Here is a 24,627-nt window from a genome sequence, read left to right on the forward strand (position 1 = left end):
TGGATGGATGGATGGATGGAGGGAGGGGTGGATAGGAAGGAAAGAACGACTGTTAAAAATCCTGCTCCAGATTTCAAGGTAAAGTACCTTAGTGATAGTCACATTACGCTCGAGCAAGTCACTAACGGTGGCCATCAAGGAGCCCATCGGAGTGATTAAAGAAGCCCCGCCCTTGATCTCAGGTTCCACTGATTACAGCTCAACAAGCAACACACGGGAAGAAGCGAAATCAAGTCAACCGGAGTTAGGCGTAATCAACATTTTCCCTTCCAATCAAGCCCTCGAATCACTCGCTCTAATCCGCGGCCTGCCATTGACAAGTCTGATTGATACGAGGGCTTTTGTTATCTAGCTTTGGGGGTCTTGGGGGGGGCATGACAACAAACAGACACCGTCGGCTTATCTGCTCTTTCTACATTTGTTACCGGCGAGCCGGACGACTTGGAACCTCGGAGGCTACGAGCGTAGCCCGCCTCACATTTATCATGCGGAAGAATTAAATGCGGAGACGCCAAAGTACTTCCGCAGACAAAAGTCCCGGTGGACAAATGGTATTTTTTCCCTTTTAGCGATGGAAAAGGAAAATCTGTCATGGGTTGATTGTGACGAGCGGCGGTAGCTGTCGCGCGGATTTGTTTTCCTGCAGGGATGTGGTAATTAATGGCACGACTGGATCGGAGAGGCTGGAACAGCCATGAAGAAGGAGAAGAAAACAAAAATTAAATAAATAAAAAAAAAAACCTGAATAAGAAGATGAAGACGACGAATATGAAAATGAAGCTGAAGATAAAAAAGAAATAAAATAGACGAAAGAATGGAAACAGATGAATTCAACTTCCATGATTATCAGTGGGAAGTGTACGGATTATATGAAAAAAAAATGGAAACACACTGCTGCTTTTCCAGCAAACAGGAGTTACGTCACCCGGCGCGCACAATTGATAAATCTCACTGGCGTGGCTCAAAGCGTACAGAAAAATCATCATAAAACGCTCAAACAAATGTGCTCATTTCCAACGTCGCGCGTGATGAATGAGCCCCGACCATTTTGTGCATGCGGCCCAAACAATAGCGACCAAGACAAATGCACGCTCTGTTTACGATAACGTGGCAGATTTTCTCAGGCTGGGCGGAAATTACAAGATCGGCGAGGTTGGGGAGGATGTTGAGGTGCAAGTCCAGGAGAAATGGATCACTCCCCACCCGAATGATACCCCATTGGAAATATGTAATTTTGCTAATACACGCATATCGGAAGGTTTCAATCAATCCTAAAGGGAGATTTCGGGCAAGCGGCGCTATTTTCGAGAGGGGCAGCGGCATTTGTGTCCAGCCCGTAATGAGATGTTCTTGTTCCTGTGAGTGGATGAGTCTCATCCCGTGTTCTGGACACCTGATCAAAGAGGGCTCGCTAGCCACAATTCACGGATGGAAGCGATGGATCCTTAAAATGGGCTTGGCTGTGAATAAAACAGAAGCCGGAGCTAATTTCCCATCTGTCGGTTTTCGAACACTGACAGAGCCGTAAAAAAGTACATGTGAAATGGACCCCCGCATCATCCATCCAGTGACAAGAACAAAAAAACGGATGACAGCTGCATTCATCATTTTTCCTTAAGACTTTGACAAACTAGATCTAAAAGCAAAAAACAAAAAGCCTTTTGTTTCACACATCTGACTTCTGTCCGTGAAGGCTTTTTTTCCAGGAGATGAAAGGTAGCTTTAGAAATGTCACAAGAACTAAAGCCTCATTCCAGACACACTTAAATTGAAAGATTCATGACTAGGCACCATCTTGTGCGATCGTTAATCCAGAGCAAAGTAAAGTCTTTGCAACACATAAGGCGCCCGGTCCACACGTGTCCTTCCGCGTCCATTTGCATCTCTCTGAAGCAAAATCTACATCCCGACATCCTCCCAGCAACGTCTGCTGTCAGCTCTCTGGCCTCCAATTCCGGAATAATGTGTTTGGCCGTGGGCCTCGCTTCTGCTTCCTTTCCAAGTCGCAGTAAAAAAAAGAAAGCTCGCCTCGCCTCTTTCCATACCTGGCTCGGGTTCTTCATGTGTCAGCTTGAGCTAATTTGATGGAACACAACTCCATAGAGGAACGGCCACTCTTGTCAGCAAGACAAAGTGTCGTACGGAGACGTGTGCGCTACGTTCTTGGGAACGACATCAAAATCGCATTTAATCAACCATCACGATCCAGAAAGAACAGCTAAACATCAAATGTACAAGTTCTCGTTGGTTTGTCGAATGTATTGTATCTATTGTATACGTGGATTTTCGTTCATGTGCCAGAACAATCGTACCCACGCGTCCGCAACGGAAAACTGGAGCGAGAACGAGCCGGGAAGCGAGCAGCCGAACAGATGTAATTACAAAAGGCAATACAAGCCGTGCGTCTCCCAGTCTGGCTGACCCACATGTAGGAAGTAAGTCAGCGCTTATCGCCGCGCTCCAGGATGGGCCTCGCCGTTCCCGAGCTCCTTTCAGACGCGACACTGGGAGGATGATTGCGCCGGAGCTGGTGCTTAGGGTTCAGAGTGGAGTAGGCAGCAAATTTGGAAATTGCCATCGCGGTGAGAAATCTCCGCTTGGAAGATTGGACATAGATGTGCCAGATCTCGGTTTCATTCGAACATGCAACTCGGATTGCTCGACTACCCTGGAATGGAATTTTAGCTTCGACCGTACGTGTGATGAGATCAAAATGTCTTTTGACTTGGTGAAGCAGCGTTTGGCTCCTGGCCCAAGCTTGCTTTTGTACTTTGTGTTCCAATTATTTGTCAACAATTGCAAGGTTTGTGGTCACCAGGTGGCTCTTGTTTTGTGTAAGACCTCGTGCATGACGTTGCCAGAACATTTTGTCCTTGAAAATAAATGTTACCACTGAAGGACCAATAAAGTGTTGAGTGAATCGACTTTGAAGTTTTTGTGTATATGAGCCATCAATTGGCCTATTTTTTACTTTGGCTTGCCCGTGCAAAGTTCAAAATCAGCAGCACTAATGCTAACAAACAATAAAAAAGGCCATGCATGCGCTAGTGATTAGCATTCACACATTCACAACAAGGTATGAAGCAGCCAGGCTAACCGTTAGAGAGAATTCTCCCATACCATTGAAATGATTATTTAACAATAACTGGATCAATCGATAATGTTTTATTTTATTTGATTAAAGTCAAAAGTTACAATCAGCCTTCAAGGTATCAACATTGTTTCCCTGTGCTGAGCCAGCCGATATAAACACCAATTCGGCTGGAGGAGTAATCGGGATGAGGCGGGCGACGAGAAAGGAAGGAGGATACACGGCGGCCTTTGAATGAATTATGGTTCGTATTATTTCTTCCCGCTTTCTCGACAGGGCCGTCTATCATGGCCAGAAAGGGGCCGCGGAAAGTGGGCTAAGTGGTCATGGCCATTTTATTTCGCCTTTCCGAGCCGCTGGATGGATATTAGGATTTTACAGGCTATTACACATGGTAATTGCAACGCGTATAGAGTATTGGGTAATTTTCTTGTCTATTTTTTTTTTTTTAAATCTGCCGCTTCCTTTTCTATAAATACACATTTACAGTATGATGGTGTCATCTTCCAAAGGTTGTTTGTGGCATTTGTGGGAATTTGATAACAGCACTTGAGGAATTGCGTGGCTTAAACGCAGCTTTGCCTCTTTCCATGTTCATCCAAGCCAATTTAAGATGTGAGGCAGGTGAGGGAGAGGGCATAATACTTGCTCGGATATTAGAGCGCGCTCTGAAAAGCCGTGGATGTCAGTGGGGGACCGGTTGTAAAAAAAGTAATTCAGCTCATGTCTTGTAAAAAGTCTTCTGAACTTAATTGCTTGCTTTGGTATGTGACGGGAAAAATGTCACGTTTCCGCAAATTAAGTCAATTCCAAATGCGACAATTATGTTGGGAAGAGATTGTTAGACTCTAATTAGATCATTATTTTTTATTCTAATGAGTAGATTTTAATAGTAATTCTTGGGTCAAATAAATTGCTTTCTTGACATCTACTTAATTCTGCTGAGAACACAATCCACAGTTACATTGCGTTAATTAAAACCGCACTGAAATTATTAATGATGATTCGGGGGTCTTCGTTGTACAGGTCTTTCGTTGTACATGTTACAATGACAAATAAAGATCTATCAAGCTATCTGTCGATTTAATAACAATCATTGTGCCCGATTAATCACCATTTGTTGAGGGTTTAGGAATGTCAAGTTTCCACTACAACAAGGTAGGAACAGACTCCATTGTAATAGTAGATTTTAAGAGTTTACAAATTTTGGGGTTAAAAAAAAAAACAATTGGAAAAAAAATTAAGAATGTCAAGTAAACAGTCCTACTAGAATCTGCTGAGAACCGATTTCACTGTTTACTTTGGTTCAATCTTTGCACAAATTAGAACAAAAAAAAAAAAAAAAGATGGAAATCCACAAATAAGCCTTATTAAAAAAAAGTCATTATATTTGTGCTGCTAAACAGGTATAAAAGTTGTTTATACGATCGGCAATAAAACTTTTTTTTTTATTGAAGAAAACTTGGCCAATGACAACTGGAAAACAATCATCTTATATAACACGGCGGCCCAAAATACAGCCCCCCCAAGTGCGCCGCATCTCCAGCCAGGTTCTTATTACGCGGGCTTGATCCCATCGCCTTCATCCATTATTAACTGGCCAATGCAGCGAGGGCCATGTCGGCCACTTTACAGCGGTTTAAAAATTTACTCACTACAACACTAGAAAATTCCGAGCTAATTTGGGTCGGCGCGTTAACGGCGGAAAAGTGAATCTCAGGCGGACTTCAAATCACGTAAGGGCATTAAATAGGTCAAAAAATGGAGTACAGCATTTCTCGAACCCAAACGTTTTAACTCCAAAGACGAAATGTCCCTCTTAAAGGTCATGACCCAGGTCCTGACCCGAGGTGCCCTTTTTTAATTATATCCCCATTTCCACCAATCGGGTCAAGTGTTCTAGCGCAGCGGTCCGCCAGAAACTAGTCCCCTCTGACCTTGACCTTTTTCTAGAGCTAATAGAATTACACCACAATTAAATGAAACCCATACATGGAAGACAAAACAGGCGAATGAGGACACGGGGGTACCATTGCCATAAAGGCCCTGAAGATAAACACATGTTCCCGCCGTGTGTGTGTGGTGACAGGGTGAAAAAAAAGGCCATGGGCAAAGGAGTCAAACAGGCAATGCAGGCTCACTTGAGAATGTTTTGTTAATTACGTTTCGTTAAAATTAGCTCTCCTGCTAGAGTATGGCGAGGCCAGAGGGAACATGGGGGGGCGAAGATGGGAGGGGGGGGGGGTTTATTGGCAGACTGTAAGAGACTATTAGATTGGCTTGGCGACTGATGTCTTCGACCAGCAGCTAGGTCCCGCCACTCCCCCACCCCACCCCTCCCCCTTCTAAAACGCCACAAGGTAGAACATGAATTCATATACACCCCAGTGCCGGTTATTATCTCCCATTCTCTGCATTTGTTTGTAATTTATTTCGTTATTTCTCATCTGCCCTCAGTCTAGTTTTAATTAAATCATCCCTTTTTTCCTCTTTCGCTCGACATTAAAAAAAAAAAAAAACACACACAATAACAAAAGGTGCAATTTTAAAATACTTGTGACTTTCTCGCTCTCCGCACACGGATGCAAAAAGCAATTTATTGGACTCGTCTGTCAATCAACAATTTTGTTTTGCTTTTCTGGCAGTGTTTGTGGCTTCTGTGTGAGTACAATTACAATTAAACTTGTAAGTTTGGTGGCTTCTTGTCGACGACCTCAACATTTTTTATCTGCCTTTAGTAGTATAATGGAACAGTTTCACAAGGGCCTTTGGGCGCTAAAAACGGAGGTCGCGTTCAACATTAGAAGTTCGTCTGTCCGAGCAGGTACGTAAAGAAATGTGCCGCCGCGGCTTACAAGGTTGCGCTGGAGCAATAAAAGCTGTTTTATGTCAGAACAATCTTTGTGAGGACTTTGCATGTGATAGTCAGAAATAAGTTAGCCTCTACGCTACACCAAGCTTTTGAGAATTGTCACACTCCAAAGACTTTTTGGAGTGACCTCGCTACTCCACTTCCTTTTGTTGATGTCGGCGACGCGCTCTCCTCGTGATTGACTCATCCACTCAGATACACTTGCTTTTGCCGTGGCTGGACGAGGACAATTAAAAAAAAGGTCAGAACCGCGGCAAAGCTGACAAGCCTGTCGCTTCAAGTGCTCGGTAATTGGCTGGTGTGCGGCGCGGTGCGTTAATGTGTCGCCGCTGTGGGTGAAGCTACCTGCAAATGGAGATAGGAACGCTGTCTGGTCTCCTGGTGGGAATTTTTTTACGCTAAGCTATACATCCTCTAGATCTCCGAGCGCCTCTCGCCCAAACATCGTTAAGCGACCCTTCCAGCGAGCTGCGGGGAATTTCGCCCGACATGGCGGCAAAGCGATTCCCGGGCCGAAGCTGCGTTTTCCCGCAGCCCGAGGACGGGCTACCCGTCCTTTCGTCGAGCCTTTTGATCTGCTAACTTTGATCGCACGCCGCGTAGATGCCGCCAATCAATTCGCAATGCAAGCGTGCCCCAAGTACAGACTATGTTTTTCATATTTAGTTTCCTAAAACACAAGGCCGTAGCTTTGAAGGAAGGATGGAAGGAAATACTTTTTTGCACTACAGAGAAAAGTTGCTTAAGAACTAGAAAAAGTTCTTGGGGAGGAAAAGCGAGGCTCGCAAAAACAACGAAGTGTCCACATTTAGGGTCTTATTGCATCATGAACGGCGGGGGGGTTTGGGTTGGGGGGGGGGGGGGGCTTTGAGCCGCTGAGGCGAAGCCTCCGGGCTCATTATTCAAATTTCAGCTAATGTCGGATACCAAATATAGAAGTGGTGAATTTGCCGGTCTCACACACAAACTCGCAGTCGGACCCGGAGTATCAGAAGGCAACGAAAGCTCAAGGCAACTAATTGGCTCCCCTTTTCTTTTCTTTATGCTCCAGAAAAAGGACGACTGATCCGATCTGAAAAAGGCCCGACTGGACGCACTGCAGTCGGCACTTCAAGCAAATACAAAGAACCTTCGCTGTAGAAAATCAAAAGACAAGTCTCAAGTGTGTGTGTGTGACAGAATGAGGATGAGTTGAAGAGCACAGTCGTAGCGCAATCTGTGAAGGACGTCTACTGTCTGATGTGTGACGCTGGGTGGGGGGGGGGCTGACGCCCCCTCTTGCCCCCCCCCTGCCACCGCCACTGTAAAAACTGATTGAGGAACACATCACTTAGAGCTGAGAGCATATTCGCAGCACTCTACTTCATTGTGAGGGTGTGTGTGTGTACCTTTTAGGAGGGACGCAGTGTCTCCCGCCGTGAAACTGCTAGCCTTGATTATAAAAGAGGAGTGGCGCACTTCTTCTTTTATTCCTCCATCCATACCGCAAAGCCAATTTGCTAATGGATGCAGCAATCCTTGTGATTTATTGTTGTCCGTGGTGGTACGCTTTAAGTAAAACGCGCTGAATGATTTAAGTTTACAAGCTAAATTTACACTTGAAAGCCGGCCCACTCCGGAGAGAGCGCATTAGGAATATGCAAACTTGATTAGGCCGAGTATCTATTTAGTGGCGTTGAATCATGGCGGGAGCACTCGCACCGATATTGAAAAACGGTATAGATTTTTGTCTGCGTGCGGCTGTGTGCTCCCTGTCTATTTGTGGTTTCACTTTGTGAAATGAAAATGGAAAGTGTTTGTTCCTGGTGAACTTAGCGAAAGGTTAAAATGACTTATTAAAAGAATGACGAATCAAGGTTACGAATGGAATGCATTGTTAGGATTATTTTAGCGGCTGCGTCAAGAGATGCTAGCTCGTAATCACGTGTTATTCATTTATTTTCTTAAATGTTAAATATTAAACAAAATATGAAGTTAAATTGATTTAAAAACTGCTCTAATGTAAGTTTAATAACCTCAGACTTCGGGACTTCTAACACTGCTCTTGGCTGACTAGCGTCAATTTGAGGTAAGCCTAGCAATTAGCATGGCTTCTCTGTCTTTTCTTGTCATTCCTTCCTGAGTTGTCATCAATTTAACTTATTCGATTCCAAATAAAAGTTGAAAATGTTCCGAATTTGAAATCTTGCAACGAGCTGATTTTCTATAGGAACCATTTTGTTTACAAATAAGACCAAGGAAGTCAACCAGTCCATACCACACAATATTCTTTGTGTGTATATTCAGTATCATTTCCATGCATCCATCATGATTTTACTCGACCTGATAGTGAGGTATGCCAGGTTCATTTTTACACCCACTTGTGTTCCCAAGCCAAAACTGAAGGGTCAGAGCAACTTTGCTCATTTAAATTGGCGTTTGTCCCTGCCCGCTTTACTTTACGGGCGATCAACTAAGAACTGAAACAAGTGACTCCCTTCCTTTCCCCCTTTTATGTTGAGAAACTTCATTAAAGCTGAAGATACAACATGGGAAGCGATCTCCCATGCTTTTCCTTTTACAACAGACGGGGTGTCAAGAGGGGGGGGGGGCGGTATTGTTGAAAATAGGGGGCAGAAAAGTCTGTCGAGGCTTCATTTGGATGAGATATCATACAGAGCTGCACCTTGCGCCTATGCGGTGTGTGCCAGGGCTAATGGCGGGGTGACCTGCGATGGAGCTCTCTGGGAGCCATTTAAAAGGCGGGGGTGCTGGAGGGGACAGAAAGAGAGGATGGGCAGCAGGAAAAAGATAAAGAGAGGTAAGATGGGAGGAAGAAAGAAACGCCTGGCAGTAATTGTTCTTGCAGTGATAAATGGTGTCCCATTGTACAGTGGCTCTCCGTGTCCTTGGGAGGCAAAGGGATGACGAGGAGGAGGGGGAGATGGGGGGGGGGGCAAGCAAAGTAGCATTTAACACTGGCTCCAAACTGTCAACTTTTTTGCCAATGTTTATAGCACAAAAAAACAATGTAAAGACATTTGTTAAATGAGCGTTAAAAATATGTTTGGGGACACAATGTCGTTTCTGCACGTCTTTGTGTGTTGTAGGCGTAGTAGCGAGTGGAGTATAGTGCGGCGACGGCTGCTGCGGCTGCCCTTGGGGATGCGCTTGACGGCAAAGACACCTATCATAACGCCGCAGTAATATTCGCTTGACAACACACTCGCAGAACACTTTGTGCCCCCGGGGGACACCGTTTGTTGCCATTCCACAAGGGAGAAAGACTTTTATTGCTTAATGTATCTTCTTTTTTTTTTTTACCTCCACATTCCAGATGTGACATTTGTTTAGGTTGATGTGTTGAGCTAATGTGGTTTAAATGCTTTGTTAATTATAGAACAGGATGACTGGAGATGGCAAGGTCAGTTAATGCTACTAAGTGGAAACAGTAACAAGCATTTTCGTACAGTGAGCAGTCATACAAGACGTACTGATTTTCTTTTTCATTAATTAATGCAATGACAATGGGTTGAAATAAGTAAGTATTGAAATTGAAGATGGTATCAGTTTGAAATTGATGTATAGCTGCAATTGGAATTTATCCAGGGGCACAGCTAGACATTTTTCAGCGGGGTGGCCACGTTTACAAAAGGTCTTACTGAACCAACAATTCATTTTCTATAGATTAATCAATGATGAAGTGATAGACGGACGGAAAAAATATTTTATAATCTATCCATTCATTTTCTATAGTACATAGCTAGGTAGCATAGCTAGCTAGCTAGATACCAACAGTGCCTCTCATACATCGTGTTTGTATCAAGTCATCATGTAAACATTTTCCAACAACTGTTCCTCCGCCTGAGCCATGTAAGGTGTCTTAACGTGCACACGTTCCATCACGCCAACATCCCTTATTTAAGAAGCAGACTAATTCCCGCAGCCCAGTTAATTGGCATTCATGTCAGTTACGATAATTGGCAGTTGAGTCATGCCGCACAGCAGGGGGCAAAAAAAATAAATAATAAATTAAAAGACAATGACGAGCGATAACAAGGATGAGTGTCACGGGAAAAAAAAACTTAAAAGACTGCATTTAATACCATTCACAGTCATTTTGTTAATTTATCGATACTAATGTAATTAATTTCATCTAGAGTGAGGCGACCGTGGAGCGAACAAATGAGTAACAGTGGAAGAAGATGACTTTTTTTTTTGCTACACGCACAGACACTGTTTGGTAAATGTTCAACACTTCCTGTTTTTACAACAGCACATTCAATTGATCCCATAACCTCCCTCCCCCTAGCCTTGGGAGGCAGAACGCAGGTGGTTGAAAGAAAAAGGTTAGACTCATTATACAGATTAAACCTGTAAATGCCCTGTCATTGGCGTAATCGATGTGCCACTCCATTGTGCTGACTTATTGATCAGTCTCGTCTGGGGGGTCGGAAACAGTGCATCATTATAGCTTTGCCAGTGGAGACTGACTTTCCATTCAGAGGCTGGCTCCTACCTCAACCTGGTGGGCGGGTGAAGGATTCAAAGTAAGGGTGGGGGGGGGGGAGGGGGACACAGCGAGGAGCCAAATTAGCTTTAATGCGCTTGGCAGTTTGGGTGGAATACACAAAATAAATGGCTGGAACGTCTCGGTCCGAATTCGGTAACGGTACGGGGGACAGAGAAGGTTATCGGACATCGTTTAATCCCCGGGTTTTTAAGCTTACCTTATTTTACAAATCCTACACTTTCTTTTGCATGTTATTTTATTTCTTTCAGATTAAACGCTTGGCTGCCGTGAAAGAAATCCATTTCATCTAAACAGGACACACCCACCCATGAATATAAAGGAAGCCAATTTGCGGTTGGAAAATAACGCCGCCGCCCTCTGTCCTTGCGACACGGGTCTGACAGCGGAGGTGGCAGGTGCACTTTTTGGATTAAGAGAATAATTGGATTGAGAAAATACGGAAGTGCGATTGGCCGAGTTGGAACGCGCAGCTGCACACTTCAGGGAATCTTTGATTATGATTAAGGCCGATTACGTTGTTGCGCCACGTCAAAACGATTCGCCTCGATTGAACTGTCTTGAACAACTTCTTTCCGTGCCCACCTTTGGCAGGGAGATGTGAAAAAATAGTTAAGACTCGAGTGCTGTCTTGGGGGGGGGGGTTCCACTGTGACAAAAGGTGAAGGCATGAGGCAAAAATGAACGGAATTCGAAAGGGAAAATCTTTCATGCAAGGCGGCTCTCATTTCAACGTGACACACCTTCCCAGAGGCACAGTATTCTCCATCCATCTACTTCGCTGCTCTGCTCACAACAACAACAGGAAAAAAAAAAAATCGACAGGGCCCCTTCAAGTCTGAGAAATACGTCAGCGGTAAATAGCACTTGAAGGTGAGGGGCACTGGGCTGTGGTATTTTCCACAGGGGTGACACTTTTAGATTGCTCAACCTGCTCCTGATTTATCAACTAATTTAGAGGAAGTATGCTGCAGCAAGAAAACATTTCTGAAAGCTGATAGGACCTTTGATTAGATACTGCATCACCGCTTGTCTCTCACTAGCGATTGACTGCTGACTAAACCCGGGTGGCCCTGGGTCGGGTTTAGTTTTCCTCTGAACCGCGTAACTGGATGAACTGTCAGCTTCACTGGCTGTTACGAAACACGTCATCTCATAGGACTGCAAAATAGCTGAGGTCTTCGCAGGCGCAAAATATCTTTGGCAACGACAGGCCCCGGTTGGCAGCAGAAAGTATTTTAACACCTGACACGACTAAACTTAATTTGACCCGTTGCCAAAGCGATGGACTAACCTTGGGAGAGATATTGCAAGCTTATCATCACCCCCCCCCCCCAAAAAAAAGAAGAAAAAAAAAGAAGAGGAAGCTTCAAGAGTATGAGGAGCCACATTTAAGTGTCCATCACTCACCATCTTTTTCCTCACCTTGAAAAATGGATGGAAACAGATGACCGGGAAATTGCACCCTGTCTGACAAATGACAGGATGGCATCGCTCCACGGGCTGCCCACCAGCAAATCTACTGCCACTGAGCGAAAGGACAGAAACAAATCGCTTCCAGCCGCTCCAATTACTGCGTACGCTCATCTCGCTGGGGGGGGGGGGGGGGGGGGACTGCCGCTGCTACCGTCTCCGTAGGAATGGAAACACATTCGCGTATGAAGGCCCGTGATGGGGTCAAGGGTAAGACGGCGTAGCATTCCAATCAGCTTTCAGTCCTAATTGGTTATCTTGCTAAAGTGGGAAGTCATCAGACGGGGGGTGGGGGGGGGCGGTACGGTTAGGGCATTGCTGCATAATTCAAGTGGGTAAGTGGTAAATGACGTTACATTAAAAGCAAAAAAGAAATCGGCCATATAGATACTTAATATTCTAGTGAGACATAGCCAAGAGTTTTCTAGCCAAGAAGGTTTGCATTAAAGCGATATAAGAGGGAATGTGGAATCGACTACCAGCTTAAGTCACTTCAGGTGTAATTCATGACCACAGCCATTACGGGTATTAGAAAATGGCCGCCAGTCAGCTCGCGTCAAGTCTCGACAGGGGGAGTTGTGAGATGTGACATTCTCGGCGACTGACATTTTCACATCTTAACTCAAAGTTTACCGGCCGCGTTTCAATTAAATCCCGATAACATCCATTCCTAACCTTTGCTCGGAAACTTTGTACGATCTATATAATCCACAGAGTCGTAAGATCAACGACGTGACGGGGCCATTTCCCGGTGGACTGATGGATGAAAATGAATGGCGCCATAAATAAACTTTATCACGTCGAGCCATTATAAGAGACTGTCTAAATGATAGCTATTTCTTCCGAATAATGGCGACGGGGAAAGGAGATGTGAGATGAAGGTATGCGGCAATGTACTTTTTCATTTTCAACGGAACGAGACCGGCGTGTCATATTTCACTCGGTGACCCGGGGAGACTAATAAATGGCTTCACTTCCTTTGTCGCAAACCAATTGAAAAGGTGACACGGATTTCATCGAGGGGGGGGGGGGGGGGGGGAGAACGTCGGAATTGTAATGACACAGAAATACAAGGACGCCAAAAGTTGCAGTACGACAAAATGATGTAAGTAAAACTAGATAATAACCAAATATTCAAACGAGAATGTTGAATGGAAAGCCTCGTCTTGTTACCCTGACAAACATTCCTGCGAGAGCACTACTGTAGCCGTGAATTGCAAATGTAACGTCACATTAGGAGAACCGCGTGGGTAATGGTAATGATACAGCGCTGATAGCTCTCGGAATTGTGAGTCGTGCCAAGGGACACGGCAATATACGTCCGCCGATTTCTTTGCTCAGAAAGCAGAAAGCCAATTGTAGGATATCAGATGAGATATTTCCCGCGGTCCTCTCGCCTGAAAAAATACCGAGAGAGGGTCTGGGGCTTTCGTATTCCGACATGTACATTCTCCACGCTATGTGCCTTCATCGCATTGCTTTGGCGGAGGCCAAGGTTCAAAGACGGGGGGTTAAGGCCATTTCGTGACGGCCGGCATGAGAAAGTGATGCTCCGTGCTGTAGATCACAGTGTGTCAGAGCGCCAACTAACACTGGCTTATTGGGAAGCCGGCACGCTCTGTTTAACCTCAGCACCCACGCATACAGACGGTCTTACAGGATTCCCGTCCACGCCGGAGTCGCTCGACATCATCGGCTTAATTGAGACAGCTTCTCCCAAGACTTAAGAGTGGCTGAATCGCTACCCACCAATGCATGTAAGAAGACTGCTTAATAAAGCCCTTGTGTGTGTGGATGGTCGTCTTCTTTGCTCAACCTTGTCTGTCTTGTCTTTCTTCCACATGGTAGCTCACTGAGTGGGATACGCTCTTCATGCTAATTGCCAATAGGGAACTGATCTAGGGTTTGCTCTTCTCGTCTACTGGAGGCAAGGACTTCAAAACTGTGGCCCACCCAAGAGGGCTTTGGATCTGGGGGTTTGGGAAAATGTGTCAATATCATACCAGACAACAAAAAGGATTTGCAGAACAAGTGTGTTAGCAAAAATGCTGATGTGTGGATGTCAAAGGGTAAGCGGGGTGCTCTGGGGGGGTTGGATTGAGTATGGGAGCCAAAGGTAAATCCGTGGCCTCAGCTATTCTGAAAGCCCGACCTGCTCTGAGTTGACACGGACGTCCAGATTGCAGGCAGAGGTCGTCGCCGAGAGGTGAGGCGGAGCCGCGGCGGCCGTCGTGTAACAAGGTAATACTGCCGGGTCAGGTGGGACCCGGATTGAAGTCAAGACTTGCTTGCTTTTTCTTTTGCTCAGCGGTCTGAGTACATGATTGAGACGAGTGGGCGGGGCCAGTGTTAGCAAGCCATGCAAATTCTGCACTGTGTCCAATTTATTATTTTTTTTCACGTTCTCACTTTTTCCTGCCTTTTTTCACGTCATCCACAGACACACACACACACACACACACACACACACACACACAAATGTCCCTCGATCCATTCTCCTTTATCAGTGGCACGCTGGAAACAGCATTGAGATAAGGGGAAACGCCAAAAGCTGACGCGAGAGGTGTGCTGGTCGAACACCCTCGGAGATTAGTCATTGACACGTTTGTCAACTTAACAATGCTCCAAAAACGCAGCTGAGACTAGAAACAAAGAGATTGTTTAAATAAGGCTAAATAAAATAAAATACAGACAAAATGATTTGTCCTGTCATTAGACCAACAGACAACCTCCCTGAAAATGTAATTAAAGGATTTAGACAACACGAAAATGTATAATTATTTCTTGACAGAATATGGCGCCGAAGAAGTTTGCTCAAATCCATTCTAATTCAACTAAAATCTTTCACTTGGATGTTTCTCGAATTTGGTAGCTAATGGGCTAAATCTGTCGGAAAAATTCATTTCGGAAGGAAACAGAAATGGAGGAATGAAATTCCCTTTGCGCTTCTATGAAAATGAGAAATGTAACAATGTTACATAAAACAGCGCTCGCGTTATTAAAGCTTTTATGATGGTGACAGATTAAGCCTAAATTCACTTTACATTATTTCCTATGGGAAAAATAGTTTTGAAATGAAGTCGGCGGAGGTTGTGGTTTAATTGCAGCGGCGTACAGTGGCATTATTTTGTTCTATTTCTTGTGGCGCCAAGCCAGGTAACCAAACCAAGAAATGTTTTAGCTACACTGGCTATTTTAAAATGTCTACTGCTGATATGGATGGCAAATATTCCGCTGCAAATCCAAACTATCAAATCTAACCAAACTTTATGACTGATGACTCTAAAAATATTGATATGTTGCCACGAGTGTACAATAATGTGTCTTGAAGTCCTGTGAATATCTTTCTCCATTATGGCAACATGGCAGACACATCTGGAGGCTACCATTAGCAAAGCATGGCAGCCGCGCGCCGTAGCACACATTAAACCATGTTTACCAGCATTAAATCAAATGTGCATGACACCAAGCTGCTGTGAAAACAACCTCTATTTTTATGCTTGTTATTATCTGTTCTTGGGTGTGATGGCAAGAGGACAAACGTTTCCGTCTCGGAATGCATCAATTAGGATGCAGGGTATGCTAGCACCGGCTAATGACTCGTGATGCACCGTGTTGTCACTGTGTCCCGTCGAGACAATCACATGATTTGTCGTGAGCGGTATACGTCCCCGAGCGGTGGGATTCGATGCTTTTACAGGCTGACAAGTGTGTTTATTAATCGCCACACACTCGGATCTATATTCCACTTCACACGCTATCGCAACGGCCCCATGGGTGAACGTGTGACAGTTGATATGGAATATTAATATGATTTGTTGCTCCGCCGGGTCCACTGGTCTGGGCTCCGGATCTTCTTCCTGTCTGCCGCTACTGGCGGAGACCTCAGAGGGTAAGAAAAGGCTGAGGAACTGCACAGTCGGGCCACCCTTGGGGTATTCATGACGCGAGAGGTGTTATGTCAGTATTTATCGCACGTCCCTATGGCGTCTCGCCGCCTGGTAGTGGAGACTTGACTAGTGTTTCATATCGTACAATAGATGGTTATTTTTATTTTAGACCAAGATGTAATGGCGTTAAAATTGATGCTTGTGTGTATTTTTTTTTCCTTTTAAATATACTAACCCAAATAAAATGTCATCATATTATTCGATTAATCATTGGAATAATCGATAGAGTAATCTATTCTGGAAATATTCAATCGTCACAACCTGACGATATTTTAGACTAATACCCGAAATCCACTTACTAATTTTAGTATTATGGTTATTAGCGTATTTCAACTCCTATCGTTAAGTCTTTGACATTTATTTCTAGTGGCCCCATTTTAATAGGTGAGAAAATGGTTTGTTTACTCTCCTCGTGCCGTGTGATCGTTTACTCTTCTCCCCAATCGGGTTCTGTTCCTTTGCATCCCATATTTGGGTTTATTTTGTCCAATTTAATAGACATATTTATTTGAGCGATGCAAATGTACTACTTAATGTCGAAGCAGATGTGTGCGGTGCGGCGGATTTACGGCGGCTCATTGCTTACAGATGTATGCCAACTCCGTATAAACGTACATATGGGCCATTTGCGGAATGGCGTTGTGCATGCTTTGATAAATATAGATAGAGGCCCCGCTGAGGCTTGTTTTTCTCTTCTCCAACCGCCCAGCTAAAACAAACACACCGAGTGTTTTCTATGCAGCCACTTGGCTTTTTTTAAAAGGCACTTCAATCAAGGGAATGGCTGCGAGTTTTCCTATTTAAATGTTGCCGACTGGAGCCGCTGCTGGGAACGGGACTGGAGCGTGAAGACATTCAATGCGTCTCGTGAGATTTAACTGTAAGCCAATTAAAGCAACAAAATGTCATTGCAACTATGTGAAGGGGTTGAGGAGACTGCTCTGCCAGGTCAATTAGATGTTCGTTAAATTAATGCAAATGATGAATAAAAGTGGAGATGGCATCTGAAAATGACTCCGAAAAGAAAGATGGCAGGAAGGTCACGGAGGTGAGTGTCCAGGCTTATAATTTTTAGTTTTACTTTCATTTAGAAAATCTTTTTAATGTCGTTAATATTGGGATGTTAGTTTTTATTTTTTCCAAAGTCCTTTATTTTAGTTTAATTCTATTTTTTATTCGTTTTATTTTATTTATCTATTTTTTTTATTCGTTTTATTTATGTTGCAATGTTTGCTGAAAGATTTAGAAAAAAAAAGTTACAATCATGTATTATTATTTTTGTTATATTCTACATCCAACAATCCATAAACCAAACACATGTACAATATATTGCAATATAATCATATTCTCCTATAATGAGATAAAGAGGTGATAGCCTGGCTGTGTCCAAGTCACGTCAACGTACGTGAAAAAAGAACACATCGGATATTAAAAGACCGCTTTCGCCGTAAGACACAGTTTGAAGGAATCAAGGGTCGGCCACTTTTGCAACCCCATTTGAATATACGTGCTTGTGCACACATCTGATCCGCAACTATTCCCCGCAATTATTCCCCACTACTTTGTACAGTACATTAATCACAGGGACCCTTGAGCGCTCCTTGGGCTCCGAATATTCTGACCTTGAGGTTACGAGAAAGACATTAGTCCCGATCCATTCAAAGTATTGGAGACAGGGCGGGCGGGACGGGGAGGAGGCGGAAAAGCTTTCAAGGTAATGAAATTCGCCCATAATTTAAAGGAAAAGACTTGCAGGGACAAGCCTGAGCCGGAGTTGAGGGAAAAAAGAAAAGATTAAATTGGATTTTCCTTTATTTTGAATTATGCGTAAGTGCGGCGGGGGGGGTAGGCGGGGTTTCTTTTCCCTTCCCTTTTTCAAACAAAAGCAACGATAACAGCATTAACATCCAGAATGAATCGAATCATTTCCAATCCAATTAACCTTTGACAGAATGGATGAGTGGCCAGGAATGAGAATGAAGATTCCAAGGAGGGGGCTGGAAAGGGAGGCGACTGAGTACAAGAAGGTTTGACCTCAAGAGACTTTTGGCAGCAAAGTCCAAGGTGGATCTTTGAAAGACTTTTTATTATTGCGGCTTGAATATGAAAAATAGTTTCCTTTGAAAGCAGCCCAAAAATGTGCAATGATGATGGAATGAGGAAACGATAACAAGGGGCTCAGAGGACATCAGCATCCTCTCCCTCCCTCCCCTCCTCCGTTTTGTCTGTCGCGACCGCTCTGACTGATCGTCGGAGTGGTCCGCAGTTAACCCCACTTATTGGCGATGCTGGCCGCCGCCGCCGCCGCTCTCCCCTTCCATCTATTCCTTTCCATTCCTCCCTCGCTGTCTCACACACAGCAGCAGCCGGTCCATTAAGTTAATTAAAGGCTCCATTTTGAGCTGGAGCCTGCAAGCAAATACGAGTGCCAATCAATAGATCTCGGGCTTATTTTGTGGGAGGCAGGGAGGGGCGCGGCTGATTTGTTGCCTTGGCAGACGAGGCATGTCCCTCTCTGTCTGTCCTCTGTCTCTGTCTCATTTCCAACTGGCCCCTCCCCTTTCCAGTCTCCTGTTGGTCATCTATCACTTTGCCGTCCTGTCTCGAGCTTTCCACCGTCTTTCCCATCTGCAACTTTCCCCCCGAGTGTGTCGCCATCTGCACAACGGGCGGAATAGAACGAAATAGGGGCGGAAAGTTCGCAAATAAAGGGGATTACTGAAAAAAAAAAAAAGTATGATGAGAACCGGTTCACATTTCCAAGCCAGGACCAAACAAGCGAAGGAAATATTGATCCACATTGTCGGCAATCTATAGAAATAAAAGCTTCTTCAGTGAGCCCCTATTTTCTTTCCACCCCAAAAAAAAAGAAATCAATGTTTTTGCGATTGTCTCGTGCCACAGCGAGCGAGGCCCACAGGCTAAACAACCATCATTAGCATCACGTGGCGTCCGCCCGCCCGCTATGAATGATAGCGGCGGGTGGGCCCGCTCAAGATCACCAGACAAGTCCTCTCTGCTGGATCCCTCCACGGCAACAGCCTCTCAATTCCTGCGGTGACATCATCAGCGGCGAGTGTGGCGAAGCTCATCGCTCTTCCCGCCAGCCGTTTTGACAATTCCCTCTTTCCCTCGGGAGGCGGGCGACCCGTGCGGGCCTTGATGGCGAACCAGTGTTGTCGGAGGCCGCCGCTTTCCAGATCGTTCCCCCTGGCGCTTTCCCACTCCTCTGATCTCCACTCCCTCTTTCGTAGAATGAAAACCCAGGGGGGCTTGTTCAAATTCTCTCCTCTTATTGTCTTTTTTTTTTTCCCCTCTGCTGATGACACAGAACTACACCTTTCTTGCTCCCGAGAGTATCCATCCAGCATTCGGCCAGGGGGAATTGGTGAAAACGCATGGTTAACCCCATTTTATCCTGTCTATTCAAAAGTTCCCCCGACAAAGTCCTCGGATGAGAAATCACTCACATGGAGTTAGAGATGAGGTATGTGTGCATCCGGCACGAGTTAAAAAAAAAAAAAAAAAAAAAAAAATTGGGGGCCAGGCTCTGAGGTCACTTAAGGAGTCCCAGATTTAAAAACAAGCATGGTGAAGCAGCTTCTCATCCTATTGAGCTCGCTAGGACGTAGCGGGATAGCAGTACCGGAGGAAAATTGATTGTCCCTGTGACATTATTGAGCTTTTTTTATTTATAATTTAGAGACATGTTACAGTCAAAATATGCAGCCGTGCGAGATTTATCGCCGCGTAAATGAAATATTTGTCCGCAGAAGCGCTACAGCTGCGAATTGACACCAATGCGGACTGATTTAAGGCGTGCAATATAGCTGTCAAGAGAACACGTTATCAACAGGAAGGTATGGTGTATAAAAATGCAAATAGTGGCGGGGAGGGGAGGGGGGGTGTTAAGAGCTTTCCTCCGACGCATTTTCGGTATTGACCTCATCTCTCTTTGGCGTCCCCCTTCTTTGATTTCGTTTGCTTCCATCTTTCAGTCCGGTATCAAGCATGTGCTCCCTCATCCTTTATCACCCTAACCGCCTCATTTCTCAGAGCCCCTCCCACCACCAATGCCGCCACCGCCGCTGCCCCTCCTCCTCTCACTCTGTGTAATTCAATCATCACGAAGAGATGGATATTCATCCCCCAGGAGCGCTTATGCTCTCCATTTCCTAAAGCGCTTGATCAGATTAATTGATTACCCCCCCCCCACACACACACACACACACGCACGCATCTCTGCCAACTGCGGCTGTGGTGGCGTGCTGGCAATCAGGTTTTCATTGATATATATATATTTTTTTATGAAATGCCGTTTCGCGTTAGCCCAGACAGACCTCGTAAAAGCAAAAAAAGGGGCGAGACATAAAATACAAGCGCTGTAGGGTGGGAGGGGCCGTCAGGGTCGGGTGGCGGATGCGAGGCGGCCTGCGGGGACAATCCAGATTTATAAAGTGGGAGACGGAGATCAAGGGGAAGATAAAGCAGATGAGGCGATCAATGGAATGAAATCAACAAGGCTGTTTTGGCGCCGTACGGCTACTGAGTTGTCTCCGACCATCACCACCGCCGAACCGATACCAAATATAAATAATAGTTTCATATTCTTTATTAAAAAAGAATTAAGAATTTTTGCAAAGACACCGTAATGCAAAATAATGAGCGGAATAATTGACAGTTGCTTTTCTTGGGTCAAAGGTCAATAAGTATACAAATAAATTAATTTATTGATTTAAATAAATAAATGAATCAGCGTATTAGGCTAGATCTAACCTGTCAGTTCATGCCAAACATCTCAGATTTATTTTGACATTTAAAAAGGCCCAAACTGATCTGAAGCCAATCCAATTTTATTTTTTTCCCCCTCCCAAATCATGATTGAGTCCCTGTAGTGTTGTCGCTTTCCTCTTCCTTCCCCGGCGCCTCCCTCTGCCTCTCTCGCTATTTGTCACTTCAATATCCAAGTCGATTACGGTGTTCTGCCTTAACATACAGTCCAAAGGCATGCAACCATATACACACGCACACACACACACACACACACACACTTTGTCGCTAGTCTCTCTTATCTATCTACCGCACATGTTCTCTATACGTGTAAAGCTTTTACCTGAGCGTGCCATTACAGCTTTTACCGCTCGAGAGCCAAAGTGCCTTTCAGACACAACCTTTCTGTTTTCAACTTGCCCTTGACATTTAGTCCACTTGCATTCCCTCCGCATCCTTACAGACGCGCACGAGTTGTGAAACCCACACAAGATAGAGTAAACGGCACCGCGATGCATAATTCGCTGTCATTTAGCACTCATATATTTTTCTCTTTATGAGACACGGCAGTTTATCAGGAGCGGACGCGTCGTGGGAATATCATCGCAACGAGCATCTGATTAAAAACACTGCGAGGAAGATCAGAGAGGATGATAACAGTCCGGTGTGGCCTAGCGTGCAGTGAGAGAGGAAATATTTATGACGTAGAGTAACGTACGCCGCTGCATTCTGGTGCCCGCAAGCAGAATGGCAGGGAGCGGATTCTCGTGAGATTTTTCGAAGATTTGTTGGCAAGGAACTGACAAAGTATAGAAAAGAGCATGTAACTTTTGAGGTTGCTCTGTGAAACTGGTACAGAAGTGACATTCTCAAAATCTGGTTTGATCAATAAGACGGAAAATAGGCAAAAATGTTGAACAAGGCAAAAGCAATCGTTCGATATAAAAATTGGATAACAGTTACTGCTAAAAAGCAGACATTAAAAATTTATAAATTGAAAATATATCTAAACGATTGAACGACTGTCAAAAATATCTATCGATTAAGTTGAGAATCAATTAGTTGTCGATTAATCGTTTCACCTCTATATGAATTATATAAACCTGAAACAAATTGAATTAAATAAGATATTCATTTATCTACATATATACACCAGCCATAATTTAAAAAAAATTAAGAAAACAATTAGTTTTTTTAGTTATTATTTTTATTTTATTTCGAAAAGAAAATAGATGAATCTCATTTAGGATTAAGTGCTGGCAGTTGTGTTATATTTGAACAGTTGGACACATATAAATATGATTTATTGCACCCCGGGTATACGCTAGGTTAGGCTCGGTGCCTACTGTCACCTGAGCTGCGTCTGACATGTTGTTCTTCCTCACTGTGAAAGTCACGCTCTGTCTGCTTTTCTTCTCTGCCCCTATTTCGTTCTATTTTCTCCTTGTCTTCGTCTTCTCAACAGTTCACAACTTCACGCCTTCCTTTTTTTTTCTCACTTAATTTGCCGTTGCGGCGCGCATCAGCCAGGAAAACACTTCTCTGATCGACGCTAAACGCCCGCCGCGGAAAGGTTAATTCATATTTCAAATGCTAATAATAAAATATTATTCAAGAGGATCAAATTCTAATTAAGCTAAAGACTATAAATAAATAAATAGACTAAAAACCTGTTATTGTTTTTTCCAACTCCTTCCCCTGTCTTACTTTCCTCAAGACTTTATTTGCAGGGTGACTGCTCTCTCAGACCGGGATTGATCTGCAGCCGCTCTCTTGAACCGGTGCCTCCAGGGTGGCTCAGTGCAAACACAAGGAAGCCCCTTTCTACTTACTGCTATCGCGGCTACACATTGTAACCACTTTGCTAAGCACACAAAACTGCAAACGGGAGACCGGCTCGACCTGTCAGGCTTTCAATACAAACCTAGAAGGCCACAGAAATAAAAACCTTAGGTATTGAGGAAGGGGCGGGGGGAGTTCAATAAAGAACCCAATGAGATACGACAGCACGAGCCTTGCTTTGGCGCTGGCCACAAAACAAAGCGCAAAACAAATACATTACTTTTGACAAACGCACGGCTCATTTGAACATTTTACATCAATAATTCATGCCGCCGGAGAACCGTTTGCTCGGCGTACTTCTTTGATGCGCCGGGAAGGCGGTGGGGGAAGGGGGGCAGCGTTTGTTTGATTCGAACAATGCCGCATGCAATAACTGAACGTCATTATGATGGCAAAGTTATGGAATGACTGGCTGTCTGGGAGCGAAGCAGGAGCGACAAGATGGTGATTAGGAGACGGCATCCATCCCACACACGGAGAGCCGTTCAGCAGCCTAATGGCTCTGCGGAGGCTTGCACTATGATGCACGTACTCTATACGTATATACAGCACACAAATGCATATACAATCACATACTGTGATTTTGTTGTCGTTCTTGTTTGGCGGGCTAGTCCCCGCGGAGTGTATGATTGATGGGTTATGTGAGTTGGGCTGTGACACACAAGCGGGGGGGGGATTGGAGCGAGCGAAGCCACACTGCCTCCTACAGGACGACAGCTCAAACCGTCGATGTGACAAAGTGCGCAAGAGTTGAGTCAGGCAACAAGTGTTAAAAAAGATGACAAGTCGGCTAGAACAGGAAATAGGAGGGGAAGCATGTGGAATATTTGCTTTTGTTTTTCTTGCAGTCTCTAATTAGGCCTCTATAGCTTTCATACTTGAACCTATGTTGCTTCTTACTAAAATGAAGAAAAGAAAAAGGTTTATTTTGAACGGCGTTAATGTAAAAAGTCGGAGTTTTGGGCCAATGTTGTGATTTATTTTAGCCCGCTGAGCCTAATTAACATGACAAGCCATGCATTCCAAGAATACACTACATGGAGTTAATGAATTAGCAGCAAAATGTCCAGTCAAGAGTAAACAACAAATATGGCTGGCTGAGGCGCAGTAAATCAGAAAACTTTCGTTCGGTATTAGTCTTCTTCCAAATGTGGATTAAAAAAACAACAAGAATTAGTTAGTGCTTGACCGACCCGAGGTTTTCTTTTTGTAATTAAAATGAATGTGATGAAAAGTCAAGTCAAAGACAATTATCACTGCCATGGCTGATATTTTTTCTTAATGGTTGTACAGATTTTTACTGTACTGGCAACTCTGTGAGCCCCAGTACAAAATGGTACCGGTGCAAGAATACATAGTTGGGGACCACCGGTTTAATAGATGTTTACCAGGTATTATGGTGCCTACCTTCCAAGCGATGCGGTTGCCTTTGGTGTCGTGCTCCAGCGCCATGGGGAACTCCCCGCGCTCATAGAACTTCCGAAACATGGTCGGTTTGGAGGGTCGCTCGTGAAAAGCCCCCGCCGTCGGTGGGCCTGCCACCTGACCGCAAACACAAAAGCAGACATGAAAAAGAAAATACAGCAAGCAGACGGAGCATTGTTTTATGAAATTAGAATTGACTGGCACACGAATAGAGTCACTCCCACGGCTCTTTCTTTTGAGTAATTCAGGGGGGCGCTTGCGTATGCCGCCGTACGAAACACAAGTAGTGCATGTTTGTGTGTGCGTATGTGTGTGTGTTCGCCCTGTAGCCGGAGGCGCTGCCCGAGGCATTGTTAGCATCATCTTTTCTCTGCCGGCGCGGCTTGATATATGCTTTTACCGTGTCACCGAAAGACAATGGGAGTCCGATTACCTCTACCACACAATGTATGCCTTTAGCATTCCTCCCGACACGCCTTTTTACTACTTAATGACAACTTTGACATTATTTTGTCACATCAATAACCCTCAGAAAGACAGAATATGAAAAGTTGAAAATGCGATATGAAAGAAATATGCTGTATATAAATGCCCTAAAGGGGAAGTTAAATAATAACACATGGTTAGCTTCTTGCGCTAGCTAGCAACTAGCTAGCTGCAGGTTGTGAAGTCCCTACGACTTAATGACTGAATA

General features: G+C 44.5%; 1 protein-coding gene across 2 annotated transcripts in view; it reads right to left on the reverse strand.

The window, feature by feature from the left end:
* Window positions 1-24,627, reverse strand: part of pacrg (PARK2 co-regulated) — a 110,660-nt gene that overhangs the window by 34,438 nt on the left and 51,595 nt on the right. For both annotated transcript variants that reach the window (XM_061301873.1, XM_061301872.1), the window contains one exon: window positions 23,916-24,050. In XM_061301873.1, coding sequence (XP_061157857.1) covers window positions 23,916-23,996 — 81 coding nt within the window. In that variant the 5' untranslated portion in view covers window positions 23,997-24,050. The remainder of the gene's footprint in view (window positions 1-23,915; window positions 24,051-24,627) is intronic.

The sequence above is a fragment of the Syngnathus typhle genome, linkage group LG16 (assembly GCF_033458585.1).
Source record: "Syngnathus typhle isolate RoL2023-S1 ecotype Sweden linkage group LG16, RoL_Styp_1.0, whole genome shotgun sequence".
NCBI lineage: Eukaryota > Metazoa > Chordata > Actinopteri > Syngnathiformes > Syngnathidae > Syngnathus > Syngnathus typhle.